The 15,269-nt window shown below is 43.0% G+C and overlaps 1 protein-coding gene across 1 annotated transcript; it reads right to left on the bottom strand.

Annotated features, from left to right (window-relative positions):
• Window positions 1-6,292: 6,292 nt before the first annotated feature.
• Window positions 6,293-8,271, bottom strand: LOC124141174 (transcription factor SOX-11-like). Its single transcript, XM_046509108.2, has one exon. It carries the CDS (start codon window positions 8,080-8,082, stop codon window positions 7,057-7,059), a length of 1,026 nt encoding a protein of 341 aa, XP_046365064.1. The 5' UTR covers window positions 8,083-8,271; the 3' UTR covers window positions 6,293-7,056.
• Window positions 8,272-15,269: the final 6,998 nt, after the last annotated feature.

Here is a 15,269-nt window from a genome sequence, read left to right as displayed (position 1 = left end):
CGGCTATTCATTAGTGTGGTCATTTTAGAACGGATTAAGCTTAAGTAATCAAAGGATTATCTTCAATCGGGCCGAAAGATTATCACACGTAGGTAAAACTAAAGGTGTTGGGGTATTGTTTCCGCCTTCGGCGCAAAGTAAACAATGATAACACAGCGGCGACAGCGACGTGGTGACCGATTGGAACGTCTTTGAACGATCGGAGAGTCAACAGCGGCGACTCTTGATCTTCTTCAGACGTAACTGTTTGTTTTGAAATCAGACGCAAGAAGATCGGTCGGCGTTAGAGACGCTGAAATCTATCTCGTGGATGACAGGAGTTTGATTGAACTTTGAAATCAATTCAGGATTATGTTGCCAATGATGGCACTGAAACGATTTCGGTTTGATCTTCTGGGATGTTATTTGATTTACGGACGAAAGGAGCCATTGATCGTGTCAGGGACATGTACTATAAGACAAACAGCGGGGGATGAGGCGCTGTTTAAAGTGGGACAGGAAATATAGTTTAAGGGAATATCTGTAACGATTTTCGGTCTTTTCTATTATAACGACAGAACAATTTCACTTTCGTGGGCGTTGGCTGTGTTTGTTTTGACACTGAGCGAAGTCAGTGACGAAAGAAATTTACACCTTTTTCTGTTAATTTCATTATCCATCATGTGCTGTCTGATATGATATTTACATGGTTCTAAATAAAGATTACAGTGGATATATGTCCAGGCAACATGTTACAGACAATCCTAAACCTGAAATGGATTACACCATGTATATTTCACCTGCCACATCAGTTTGACAAGCTGCGGAGCGTTAAGTTCTAAACACGTCACTCTAGGGTATTGCAACTACGTGACAGTTATTAATTATGCAAATCGCCTGAGCTACACATTTCTTAATTACTATCAGCTGACCGTCCATATTAATTACCACGGTCAAGAACCCGTGTCAGTTTCCGCTTGACCGTTACGGGATTGCAATAAACATGTCAGTGGGGCTGTGTCAATGTTACTCAACACGTAGCCAGGGGGTGAGATATCTCTATACCGTTGTCTCAAAATAACCATTGTCATTTTATACACCAAAGGTTAAAAAGGGAAATGAGATTTTAAGAAACATGACTGGAACGATATCACTCCCTCTCGACTGACAGCCTCCACCTAGAGTTCGGCTCATTATTTTCTGTATGAATAGAAACTAGTTTGGTTACATTTTCGCTGTCCGGAGCACAAAACGTTTCCGAATTGCTTGGGTAATCCAGAATGACAGTTAGACATCATTGTAGTACATTGCTACCTATGGGTTTTCTTTATAAACGAGGTCTCCTTGTCTTCTCTGGTTTTCTTAACAGACTACCGCTAAGATCAAAGGGGTCTCTTCTCAGCTTGGAAGTCAGCTTGCGTGACTCGTCCCAGTGTTTGGCTGTAGCCAGCGAGTATATATGACCTAAACCAAGTTTGCAGAGGGAGTGGGATGTTGGACTCGAAATGCACTTGGAGACAGGGGTGCTGATAGGTATTGAACCTCCGCTTGGGAGGAGAGGGGGTTGTTACGTAACCTGTGTTCGCATCCCCGTTGATACACACCGCCGCGTCCCCCCAGGACTGGGAAACAGTTGTTCATGTGAAATAGGGAGGGGCGTTTCATGGACCGTGGGAGTTTTTTTTGTAACTCGGGGGTTGTTTTTCTCTGCAGATGTAGACATGTGGCCAACTTTCATGGTGACAAATGATGTAATGTAGAAGTAGGCGTTTTTCGACTTTATTTTTTTCTGATGGTATCAGATGGATGGTCGCGCGAGCACAAGCGTTACTGACTTGGGTTGTGTGTGTGTGTGTGTGTGTGTGTGTGTGTGTGTGTGTGTGTGTGTGTGTGTGTGTGTGTGTGTGTGTGTGTGTGTGTGTGTGTGTGTTCGTGTGTGTGTGTGTGTCAGGTGGTGGTGGTGATGGGGTGGGGGGGGGGGGGGGGGGTGGGGGTTGGGGAGGGGGGGTCGATCCGCTTCTCACGTGGGGGTATTTTCCCCCAAAACCCGTTCTGAGCTAAACACAAACCAGGGCCCGGGAGGGTTGAGGGAGAGACTATTACATAACATCTGACCCCGATTTCTCCCGCCTTCACTGATCTAGATAAGCTGGATATGTTGAAGGGGCCATGCGAAGGGGGTAGTGTTGGGGGTTGTGGGAGGGGGGGGGGGGGGGGGGATGTGGGTATGTGGAGAGCAGGAGTGATGGGAATATATTGTATACAATCCGAGTATGGATTATATTGAGGGTTGCAGGAGGGGAGACGGGGTAGTAGGGTGGGTGTTGGGTTTCTGGGATAAAACAATGGGCATATAAAAGGTTAATGTAAGGGGTGGTGGCTTTGACATGGGGTAGGGTTCGGGGGCGGATGGGTAGAGATGATGGCTAGTTTTTCAAGGATAACATAATGGGGAGTGTAGGGTTTGGGTGAAGACATAGGGGTTGGCTTTGATATGGGGAAGGGTGGGGTTGGGTAGGGAGGAGTTTTGGAAGAGAATGGCGTTGGGTAGGGGTGGATATGAAGATATCGGTAAGGTGGGGACTTGAACATTAGGGTTGTTAAGATGGGGATTTGAATGGAGAGTGGGAAGATGGTAGGTGGAAGTATGGTTTCAACACAGACACCTGACACCTGACGCGTCGTTTCCCGCCAAGCCGTGGTCACCCGGACAGCGAGACGTGGTCAAGCTGGCCGCGGGGTGAAGGTGATATATATATTCTTATTTCTGCTTTATGTATGTATACGGCCTATCCAGATGGGTGGGTGGTGGAGGGACAGAATCTGCAGGACAGAAGGAAAGTGGACTTATGACCTGCCATAAATCTCCCATTTAACATCCTCATTCACGCCTTAGTGTTTTCTTGTTTCAAACTGTTCCATCACAAGCAGACCGTGTTCGGTTGAATGACAGGCATTACTTTGGCGTTGCCTTCAACGCCACATAATACATTCTCTAATATACATATATACCTCTTAAGTGAACTTTCTGTGGATTTCATGAACACTTTATTTCCGATACATGAAGAAAATTGTACGGGGTAGAAATACTACTGAATTTACTCATTTAATAAAGTTTCAAGAATGGACGTGTGTCTGGTCTCACGTCATTCCTGGCAACAATCCTGCAATGTAAGAAATGAGCTTCACATATGGTACCCTTGTGGGGAATCAAACCCGGTGTTCGGCGTATCGATCGAACACTTTAACCACGAGCCTATGCAACCCGCCACATAATACGGTTTATATGCTGGAGGCTCTTCGACGATGACTGTCAAGCTCTCCAGACGAATGATGCAGGCCATCAAACCTTGTCTTCTAACCGAATAATGCACTTGGTTATGACATTTGCACTCGGTTTATGATATCGTGGTGTTAATATGACACAACGTTAATAACACCATCTGATTTATAGCCTGCGAAACTACGACCCCTTTGCACCATTCGTTCTGATGGCCATAAAACAATTCTTCCAGACTGCACAGTCTTGTAGTATACGGCTCTTCACAGTACGTGATTGTGACGCAGTGTTATGGCCCCTGAAAAGATATTACGAAGAAACAAATCCGCGAGTTCGGACCAACGAAACGTCTTGACCTACATAATAATACTAATTGCAGTGGTTGTAAAACTTCCAACTTTACATCCAAACCCTGCGGCAATGCTAGATGACCTGTGAAGACGCTCCCCCTTAAACCCCCTCCCCGAAGTCTCACGCTGGTGCGGTGACCAGATGGTCCCCCCACACTTCTAACAAGCCGCCATGTAGTCGAACGTATGTTATCACGGGAGTCTAAGAACACATGTGCTGGGGCACGTCTTTTGAAACGGACTGGGTATTTATTGCAAGGCTCCTCGTTCTCTGTGAAAGGAATCCGGACAGCTAAGGCTTCGTTTGTTGGTACTCCCGTTTGAAATAAGGAAGTTGCACAAACAAGCCTTTCGGAAAATGTTCTGGGAGCACGATATTTACATGACAATATGCTCCTCCGTTTCAAATCGTAACTGTCAAGGAGTTTGAAATTACAAATTTGTCTTTCAAAATATGGTTGCAATGTTCTGTGTGTGTGCTTCTTCAATATGCACATGCAGTCGGAACTACTTGTTTGTTAGGGAAATAGGGAAGTGAAGCAACGTTTTAACCTCGACACACCCATCAATCTCGCAGTCATTATACAAATAAGTCTTCCCCAAAAGAAATACTGTCTAAAGTACAATTTGTACCGATAAACGTGTTTGGGGGAGTCTTTTATACCTAACGCCGTCGGAGAAGACTTAGTGTTGTTCGTCCAGTTTACTTTGTTTGCTACTTACGTTGGAAATACCAAGTCGACTGTGTTAAACACGTTGGCCTGTTTGTCGAAAAGTCGAGAGTTTTGCACTGTTAACCTAACGACCTGATTCCTATCAACATATCTACATCAAGTTATTTCCGCAATGACCAACTCCCAACAACACGAAGTAAACTCAGCCGAGATCTGATGGGGCAGATATTGTTGAACAAGGCCTGCATGGGCGATAGGCGATAGCGGTGTATATAAATACACAACAGTTCAACCAGGGGACTCAAGAAAATCGGACAGTTTGGCTTGGGGGGCGGGAGAGATGTGTACATGCAAGGCGGACAAGGTCGATGATCGAATGAGGAACGATAAGGATGTGTTTCCCTGCTCTCTGTGTGTGGGAAATATAACGTACGGATTGAATGTATAATTCAACCTTTAAAATCTAATATCGCTGTCCGAATCGGGACTTGTAGTGAGGATTATCAATGTCCTCTATGTGAAATTTAGATGTAAACTAACAATCTTTGAATTAGATTTCCTTTAAATACGTATTAACGTGTGGATGTTTTGAAACCGATGTAGACGACACCTGGTGATCATGCAATACTAAGATCCAACTGGTGATCATGCAATACTAAGATCCAACTGGTGATCATGCAATACTAAGATCCAAGAGCCGTACTGTACAAGAGTATGCCAGGCATGCGTGCTTATCAGTGATACGTTATAACCAAACAGTACAGACATACGCTATACTAATCCAAACTTATCACAGACAGTCGCCAGTTGTTTATCTGATACCGTAAATATCCGTTACGTCCATTTAGTGGCTGACAAAAAAAACAACTTACGGTGTAATCCGTTTTACACCAATACGACTGTTGTCCCAGATTTGCTCCTTGAGTCTTGTTCTTAAAGAGTGTGTATCACATTACCGGTCACTTGATAAGGAAATAGTTATACCCACTTCCTCAGTTCGTTCTTAGATCAAAACCTTTAGGGGGAGCGTTACCAGAAAGACTTTAATTCATTCTAGTGATCAAAGACCAGGTGAATAGGTTACTTCACAAACTCTTTTTAAGGAACAGTGTGTGGTTGTCATACTGAAACCATATTTTAATGGGAAAGATTGGTTATGACATCGTAGCAATGATCAAACGACGTCGTTCCTTCTGTAGTGAAAGGGTGTCAGAGTCGCACCTTGTCTCACACAGAATTACCTTCCAACATGCGGGGGGCGACTGGAGGCGACTACAGCGCAGTGCCTAACCCCGCCTGTGGAGCGTGACTGTAATTATGTCACTATTTTCTGATCACACTGTACGCATGGCTGGATTCGTCACCGGATTTCCGTCTGGCTTATGAAAACATTGAATCAAGCAACTAAGACGGAATACAGTAATAATCAACCACCTACAAACGCGGGATTACCTCCAAATTTGCACCGAGTGACTCGCTTCATGTGGAAACAAGCGAGTCAGCAGTAGAAGTAGGTCTCACAGACTAGACGAGGAACGACGGCCCACCAGCAAGCTTTTCACTGCACAACCGCCCGTCCGTTACAACCTAATCCAGGGTGGCAATTTCGACCACGTGCTCTGAACTGTCGCCTAATAACACGAGAACCTTGGCACGCAGGACACCTGCAGTCAGTCCCTTTACAGTAGGCAATACATATGAAGGACTAATGTAGGACTAAACCTTTAGTCCTTTTTTCGTGGCTCATTTCAACTCCAAAAGAACCTGACAAATGTCGGTGCCAGAGAAGACACATTTGGCAGTTTGGTTCAAAAGTTCTAAGGGGTGACAGTACAAATGGACTAGAAGTCGGGCAAGTTCTTTTAGGAGTTGAAATGACCCTACATAAACAAGCAGCCTGCCAAAGGCTCTAGACTTGATGTTTAACTCTACAGCAAACATTGACTCTCTTGGTTCTAGAAGCTCGGACTAACACTACGAACGTGCTATACAAAACGGAGTCGACCAGATTTGTTCATTGGACAGATTTTAATATAAATAATAATAGCACACTTTGTATATGTCGGGGAGAGGTGATCTTAAATATGCAATAAATAACACCTCTCCCCTTTTGAGTTGTAAACAGTGTAGTCTCTGCAGTTTGTTTTTCTTACAAAAATCACTTATATATCAAGGCGAATATGTGACAAGGTTGAGCGGTTCTAGATAGAATACTCATTATAGAAGTATAAAATACTACAAAATTTACAAAAATGTGAGAAATTATATTTTGTTAGATCTGGAATATACATTTGATACAAAACCCTTTGGGATTATGCTATGAAACTTTTCCCACGGGCAAAAATATATTATACAACCGTTCGTTTCTCAAGTAAGGTAGAAAATAGCTGAGCGAACTTTTGACCTGACCGTGGATTCAGTCAATCTAATCGAACACACCTGAGAAGCAGTTCGTATCAGGGGCACGAAGAAACCATGCACAAGCATGGGCCCATTTTGTAAAGTTCCGCTGAGACAGCAAGATATATTGTTCTATGTACAGTTATATACACGTCCACAAGGAATATAAAGACTTGAAATGCATAGGTCTGATATGATTGAGGTCCGTGGGTCAGTCACGCACAGTATTGGTGATACGGGCAGTCGACGAATTAAATACACTTATGTAATGTACATGACTTGCCCAACACCAATGGTACGCTGTGGTCCGCTGTGTCCATTTCATGAATTTAATAACAACTGTTTGCACTATGTGTCCCGGGGGTTATTACACTCATTGGGTGGAGATCAGAGACCCAAGACTCGTTTCTAACCAGTCGTTCTCAAGTCCGATCATTTCTGACACCTCTGCCGTAGCATAGTCCGGGAATTCAAAATGAGAACCGTTAGCACTGCCTTGGATATCAAAAGAAAAGTCTGTGTCAGTTAATTTCCCCAAATCTAGGGTTCCTAGATCCAGATGCCAGTTCGAGGGAATTTGTAGCACATCGGTAAGGTTGTCCAAATCGGCGAGGGAGGAGCCCTCCGGCTGAGAATCTGCCTGTCTATGAACTGGAGGTGGGACTTTGAGGGGCTCTTGATGAGGGGATGCGGCAGGCGCTTCGTACCCTTCTTCACCGTAAAAACTGGCTGACTCGGGGGTTGGGGGTGTATACACTGAAGGACTTGATGGCACCTTAGCTGGGGGTGTCAGCTGGCATGAAGACACAGGCACTTGCTTACTAGCTTTGATGCTTTCTTTAAACTTTCTGTCGATAGTGAGCTTCAGTTTGAGTTTATTTGAGCTGTTCACTGCACTTTCACTATTTGTAGAAGCAACGGACAAGTGCGCCACGGCTTTGGCAGTCTTTTTGCTCTTGTCAGCTCTAGAATTTTTGGGAGAAGGTTTAGTAACCTTACCGTGTTCAACTTTTCCAGTTGTTGGCTTTGCCTTCTTCCTTGGACGGTATTTGTAGTCGGGGTATTCCTGCATGTGTAGGACACGGAGACGCTCAGCTTCCTCGATGTAAGGCTGACGCTCCTCGTCCGAGAGAGTTTTCCAGCGCTTGCCTAACCGTTTGCTGATTTCAGCGTTATGCATTTCAGGTGACACCTCGGAAATCTTCCGTCTCTCAATTTGAGACCACACCATGAATGCATTCATCGGCCTCTTGATGTGGTTCGTGGTCTTTTTACAGTTCGTAGCGTCAGAGTACGGCGTGAGAGAGGTTGGATTGACGACCTGAGAGCCGAACTGATCCGAGGAAGCGTTCGCGCCCTCATCAAGCATAATGTCCCGAGTGTTTTGCTGTGGCACCATTTTGAAATCACACACAAGTACCAATACACATGTACACAACGATTATAGAGCCTTCGCAAGAAGGTCCGCGGTATGCGACTTCAACTCTTGTAGACAGTTACTCCGTGAAAACTTGGAAGACTCACTGGCTCAGACGAACACAGCAGTTTTATAAACGCCTAAGCTCCGCCCCCTCACGCCCCCCGTCTGTGATTGACACTTCTCCCTGAGACGACGCCTCGGCGCTGATTGGCTGCAAAACCAAAACAATTACAGACTATGAGTAGGTCAAGTTATAAATATGCATTGAGGCTCTCCAAGCGGGCCACGCCACTGAGGAAATTTTACTACGCTTTTACACACGTGCTCCCTGGATGAGTAAATAGTGGCTAGGACGCTACAGACGGGTGTTGGGGAGACAGGCGAAGGAAGAACTGAATATGCCAACACCGCTCTCTCGGCTAAAACAGATTTATGATATTTCCAGGAAGAAATTTAAACATCTATGGTAATTTGTACAGATGAAAACAAACTCGTTGGGGCCTGTTTCCTAAAGATCTATATTTAATCACGTGTTGTGTATTTCATCGGGGATGACATAAGCCAAGCAGTCCTTGTCATCTCGGCTGTGACACGATAGGTGTGAATGTCTGAAATGAACATGATGACGTAAGAGGTTAATTAATACACGAATGCATTGATTAACGATTGTTAGGGAGGATTACTAGGTTGTCAAGCAAGGTTGAACCTTAATTGACTTTCCGGTTGACCACTGTAACAACACACGTCAACTGCCGCGACAAACGGAACTGCTCGGCTTCAAAGTTTCTGTTTGTGACACTCTCCCGCATGAAATCTACAAGCGACATGCATCATGCGAAAAGTACATTACTTCGTGACACGTCAGGTGCATTCCCAATGGGTATAACGTGATATAATTTCATGATGTTGTGTATACGTGGCTATTAAATTAGATCACATAACGTTTAGAAACAAAACATATATTTCGTTTTGGTGATTAGCTATAATCAATTTCAAAATATAGTCCTGCACTTTTTATTACTAAACCACTGATTACATAGTGATTATTTTATTTACAACCTGAAATAATCTTCCCATGTAACGTACGTGCATATATGTCATAGCAACATATTTCTTTTTGCCAATCTGAATTTCGGAATAAAAAGATTTTTTTTTAAAAATGAATACAAATATGAAAATTATCCCCATGTGCAGGGACAAGAAAATTATCGGCGGATTAAACAGGTGATGTGAAAAATATATAGCCATGGCCCTACTTATGACAAACCCATCGCTGTGATTAGTTCCCGTTAATAATTAGCTTGTCGACTAATACTGTATTCTCAGACTCGAATTTCTTGTGACTCATCAGTGCGCGTGCGTGTCCCGCCCGGTGACAACACTGAGAATATCGATCGTGCATGAACTATCAGTGTCACTGGCAACTCCAAACTTCTCAGGTACTTGTGTAATATTCCTGAACAAAAATCGAAAAAATTGAACCAGCCACCATGACATTGCAAGTCGAACCGAGCCTCCACCGTTAGAAAAATAACTAACTGAATGGATTAATACAAATAAAAATGGACAATTCCTGAACCCATTGGAAACTTGTTAAATATTTTACACGTTAGTCACTCATAATTTATTCAATGTTACTCAATGCGCAATAAAGTGCCCTACTTTTCATGTCGCCGAAATTAGCATGCATTTTCCTCGGAATAAAAATCGATATTTGGAAACAAATGTTTACAGAATTCTTAAAAAAACCACCACATTAACAAATTGTTTATTTGAGATATTTCAAATTTTGTAAAACAGCATCTATAGTAATGATGGTTGCAGAAATAACAAAACATCTTCAGTTGACAAAAATCTATTTCGAGTTCGTTTTATGCGCGATATTTTATTGTGAGAAAATAACGAAAATAATATCCCGGAGCCAGTCGAAATTAAGGTACGCTTCAGCGATAATAGAAATCTATCGCGAAATCCGGGTGACACACGCGCCTCATTTGCATGACAGAAGCAGCGCGCGCTATTGTTCGCGGCACGTGCGCATCCAAGATGGCTGCTCGACCAATTGGCGCCTTGTACAGTCCAAATAACTCGGTTTCCATGAGTTGCGATTTAGAAATGACACTCATTAAACTGCAGACCTCTTATGTTATTACCAGGCCTGAGGGCACACGCGACAGATTGATAAAGATTGACCTGGCTTATGATGATAAACCATTTCAAAATTATATCCTGTAAACAAATTCATTAAGACACATTTCGTATCCTGTATAGGTTAACAACGCAGGTTGTTTGAAAATACGCCCACATCACACAAACATGATTTAGAATTTGAGGTGAAAAGTATAACATAGATCAATTTAAAATCGTATCGTAATAAATGATGGTTTGTAGTTGATTTGAATATATGCAAATTGCCGAAAATCAAACCATATATGGACAACGCAGAAGCTACTTAAACTCTTTATTTGATACCGTGGAAGAGTGGACAAAAACGAGTGTGGATTTTAAAAATCTACATACTTCATTTATGTATGGCTTATAAAACATGTACGAGCGAGAGAGAGAAAGAGAGAGAGAGAGAAGGGGGGAGAGAGAGAGAGAGAGAGAAGGGGGGGGGGGGGAGAGAGAGAGAGAGAGAGAGAGAGAGAGAGATGGGTGGGGTTGTATGTTCCTTCGCTTCACCGAATATTGAACCCTCTCGACACATTAGTCCCACCGTGGAGAGTTCAGGTCCTCTGAGATCGGGACCACTATATTCTTCGCTGTCACTTTGAAAGAGGACTATAGAAATGAAACACCTCCCATTCATATGTGTAAATGAGGACTCGGAGCCCCTTCGATGCTAAATTCTGCACGAGCTATTATGACGTCAGAGGCAGGTGTTCCGAAGTTTGTGCCCAGCAAGCAGGCACGCGAACAAGGACAGCTGTCGCCTCTCACCCAATCAGGACCCGGGTAGGTCGCGAGCCCGCCGTTTCTCCACCCTTATTATCTGTAGGGCGTACGATATATCTCCCAAATTCTCTTTGATTTGACATCTCTCCTAAATTCAATAAACCTTCAATGCACCAAGCCTGCGTTCAATAAAACGTATCTATTTACTGGGATTTTAATGGTCAGTCCAGCTCCTTTTCATGTCCCTATATGTATGATACTCGACATCAAAGCTCCGATGCTTCAAAACCATCATTGTACGGTGTGTACAAGGAGAGTAGAGTGCAGGGGGAGTTGAATGCAGAATTAAAAGCGAAAATTCTTCATGAAACGATGCTAGTCTCAGCACACGCGCCACATGGAAAATGCCTTGGGGTGGATTGCAAATAAATCTCACGCTCTAAACCAATCAGAAAGCGTTGCGAAAGCGTACCGCACGCGCCTGTCGCGTACCCGGGAATAATAGTTTTTTTCAAACTCAAAGTCGTTTGTCCCGAGTTTTATTAAAATACGGGAATTGTGTTTCTCTCACAAGCACACGCAACGGTCCCATTATTGATATCAAAGGTTAGGCAAGTGAATAATTATCGACCAAACTATTATATTTTTTTATCAAAGATCTTGTACGCAATATATGCCAATGGAGGACTGATGCATGTATAATTTATGGTTTAAACGTCATTAAATTCCAAATGAAAATATCCCCAACCATACGCACTGGGCCAAAAAAACGCATCGGACTTTTTTGGAACTTTTTCAACTTGCACTTTCGAAGAGGTTGAGACCATTTGAATTGATTTCGTTAAAGTATTTGGCCAGAACCACTTATATCTATGCAAATTATGACGCCAAGTAAACGGATAAGGAATTTAATTTCGTAAGTTAATTAACAGTTTGTTAAGATATATAATTGGTGAACGACTGTTTGTTCCGTATGTCTATATCATCTGGGTTACAGCATAGACAGCATGAGGCCAATAAGTTTCAACCAAACAGAGATTTGGCGGCCATCTTGGATTCGGGCAAAGCAATATAATTCATACACATGTGCGTGTTAAATTAGTTCGAACACTTGACAGTATGTTACAAAGTATTTAATGATAATCTTGCCCACGATGTTTCGTCTCACACAGTCAAACACTTCGCATTTGCACTGATAATGCAGGTCATTAAAGATATCGTGTACGTCTAACAATAGTTATAGATATAACTTCTCAAAACTTATGCAGATCTTTCAACACGAAACACTTCATGATCCCATTATGGGTCGTGCTCGTAATTATTGCAATTATCGTTGATGCATCAACTTGGGAAATAAAATCGTGAAATTTCTCCACCATGGCACGTTTTCGAAACTCATAAACGTTAATTGATTGAGGTTCAGCTTTGCCCCGACAGTATAACGAAGACCAAGAGCTGCGGTCGTATCCTCTTTCGGCGATTTAATGTCCCCAGCCGCGTATATGTCTCCGTTAAATCCAGTTGGCGACACCCACTGGCCCACCTGACAGGTTGGCACGAGCTAACGTGCTCGCGGTATCCGAGGGTAACAGATGGTCACTAGACTTACACCCACAGATGTCCTTCTCCCCCCCTCCTTAAGTCGCCCATAACAAAGTGATTTGAGTTTTGTTTTGCTTATCTGGCTTCAACAATGGAGGTACCGCTACGGAACACGCACTTGGCAGTTATCTCATATTGAACACTACAACCTGCACCTGCGATCTTACCCACCCCCCTCCCTACAACATCACCCCTTCTCCTACCCACTTCGACCCCGACCCCTAGGTCAGAGGGAAGCGAGGGGTGGAGCCGTGGCGCGTGGCTTGTTCTAATCTTACTAAATCACAGCGTAGATTTGACAGGCGCATGGGCCTAGAGCGTCCCCGAGTCATATTCTATTGTGGAGATTTGTTTGATGTACCGCCAGCGGCACGCGACGAGGCCAGTTCTGAACGTTGGGTGGTTACCCCTTATACTAACGGTATTCTTGAAATCTGGCCTCACACCTGCCCCTCCCTCCCATGAGCGTCTGATGCGGGTAGACTCGGGTGGGGAGCGGGCATTGCCCTAAAATCATTCTCTCCGCGCACGAGGAGATGTGGGACTTTGAAATTATACACGTGTGAAAGCGACAGTTTCATGCAATTTGGGATAGCGAACCGCGTATATAATTATGGGCACTTCGGGGGATGTTAATGAAAAAGAGTTTTCCTTTGACGGAGTAGCGTGTCATTGTGCGTGGTGATTTTTAAGGATTTACATTGCGGAAATTAAGAATAACATCCAAACCCGCTTAATGACATTTCATCAAGAACTTTGACGATTATTCAGCCCAAGACAGACGGGGCGTTCCAGCTATGAAGACAGCAAGAAAGTAGAAATCTGAACGAAGGGCAGACAGTACAATATTAGAAATCTGTAGTAAGAACATATATAGGATAAAACTTGAAGATATCACAATAATGTCGTTATTGACAAATCGGTCTCAGTGTGTCATAAACATTTATCAGTGTTTAACAAGAACGCGGCCGTGCCATTCGATGCTTTAGGGATAAAAAATCGATGAAATATAAACATGAATTACGATTTCATTAAAGTTTCCTTTTAAAGTCAAATTGAAAATGAATTAAATGTATAATCGATAGTGGCTGCTTTTCAAAACCTTAATACTTGAATTACCCATTATTCGCCCTTTTACTACTTAAAAGAAGTTAAGGACCACCCGATTTTTTTAACATTATGATGGTTAATCTGTTAGGGCATTTCAGATCAACTATAACGATATGAAGGAATCAGGTGATCCTTAACTTATTAAGAGTAGTATATGTAATGTTATAGTGAGTGAGTGTGTGAGTATAGTTTTACGCCGCTTTTAGCAATATTCCAGCAATAACACGGCGGGGGACACCAGAAATTGGCTTCATACATTGTACCCATGTCGGGAATCGAACCCGGTCTTCGGCGTGACGATCGAACGCTTTAACCACTAGGCTACCCGACTGTCCCTGTAATGTTATAACCATAATAAGTGCCCGCATACAACACGTGCTTGTGCTGGTTTTCGACTAAACAGGATGGGGGTGCATACATGCAGTGAACTTTAAACGAACCTATATTTTTATAATTATGCCGGTGTCCAACAATTGGAACCCAAATAAACAAGTCCAAACGTCTCGGCAACGTGAAGGTCACCGGGAAGAATAATGATTGAAATCGACACGACTTCTCACTCCTGTCTAGATTAAAGAGACAACACCATGTCAGACATTGGTTTTCTGAAATATCAATGATGTGTGCAAATAGCAACCGGATAACAGATTATCGCCGCGATAAGCTTATCTCATGATCAGTTATCGATCATCGTCACGCCGATAGCTCGTTTTCATGTTACACGGTGAATCGGTGATTGTGCGAGATAAATCGTTCAGTAACGTGTTAACCGTCATTGAGGATGTTGACACTCATAATCTCAGCATAAGACGGGTTTTCACAAGGTGTGACAACATTTCTATCACAAATATGTAGCATACAATGTCCATGATTTTATATGTAATATAATTATATTTGACGTAAAATGTATATCATATGAAAATACTATTTCTTTTATATAAATTGTGCATAAAGGACCACCGATGCTGTCGTATTACTATTATTAATCTGGCATCACAGATTAAGTATAGTAATATGAAAAAATCGGGTGGTTCTTAACGTCATTTGAGTAGTTTAGGTACGTGCAATGTAAGTGGGTGAGTATGGTTTTACGCCGCTTTTAGCAATATTCCAGCAATATCACGGCGGGGGACACCAGAAATGGGCTTCACACGTTGTACCTATGTAGGGAATCGAACCCGGTCCTCGGCGTGACGAGCGAACGCTTAAACCAATAGGCTACCCTACACGTGCGATGTAAGAGGCAAAGGGTAGAGAACCTTTATCTGGCTCTAATGTTATGACGCTCGATCGTGTAATAATACCCGAACATCTTTGAAATTATTTCGAGTAATTATCACTCGGCGTTATTATTTTTGTTTCATTTCAATTAACGCTTCCATTGTCGTTATCCTCTATTAGTGAGGTCACAGAGCTGTTGTTCCCGCTTGTGATCAGAAAACCAACAGCCTTCTATATTTACTCTTAATTACAGATTATCTTGTCCTTCGTGTAATAATGTTGAAAGTCCATTGCGAAGGCCCGGGGAAGATAGTCCTCAATTCCTCGCATCTCGTACG

Source organism: Haliotis rufescens, unplaced genomic scaffold (assembly GCF_023055435.1).
Source record: "Haliotis rufescens isolate VD_foot unplaced genomic scaffold, xgHalRufe1.0.p SCAF_2, whole genome shotgun sequence".
NCBI lineage: Eukaryota > Metazoa > Mollusca > Gastropoda > Lepetellida > Haliotidae > Haliotis > Haliotis rufescens.
This window is presented reverse-complemented; position numbering and strand designations above follow the sequence as displayed.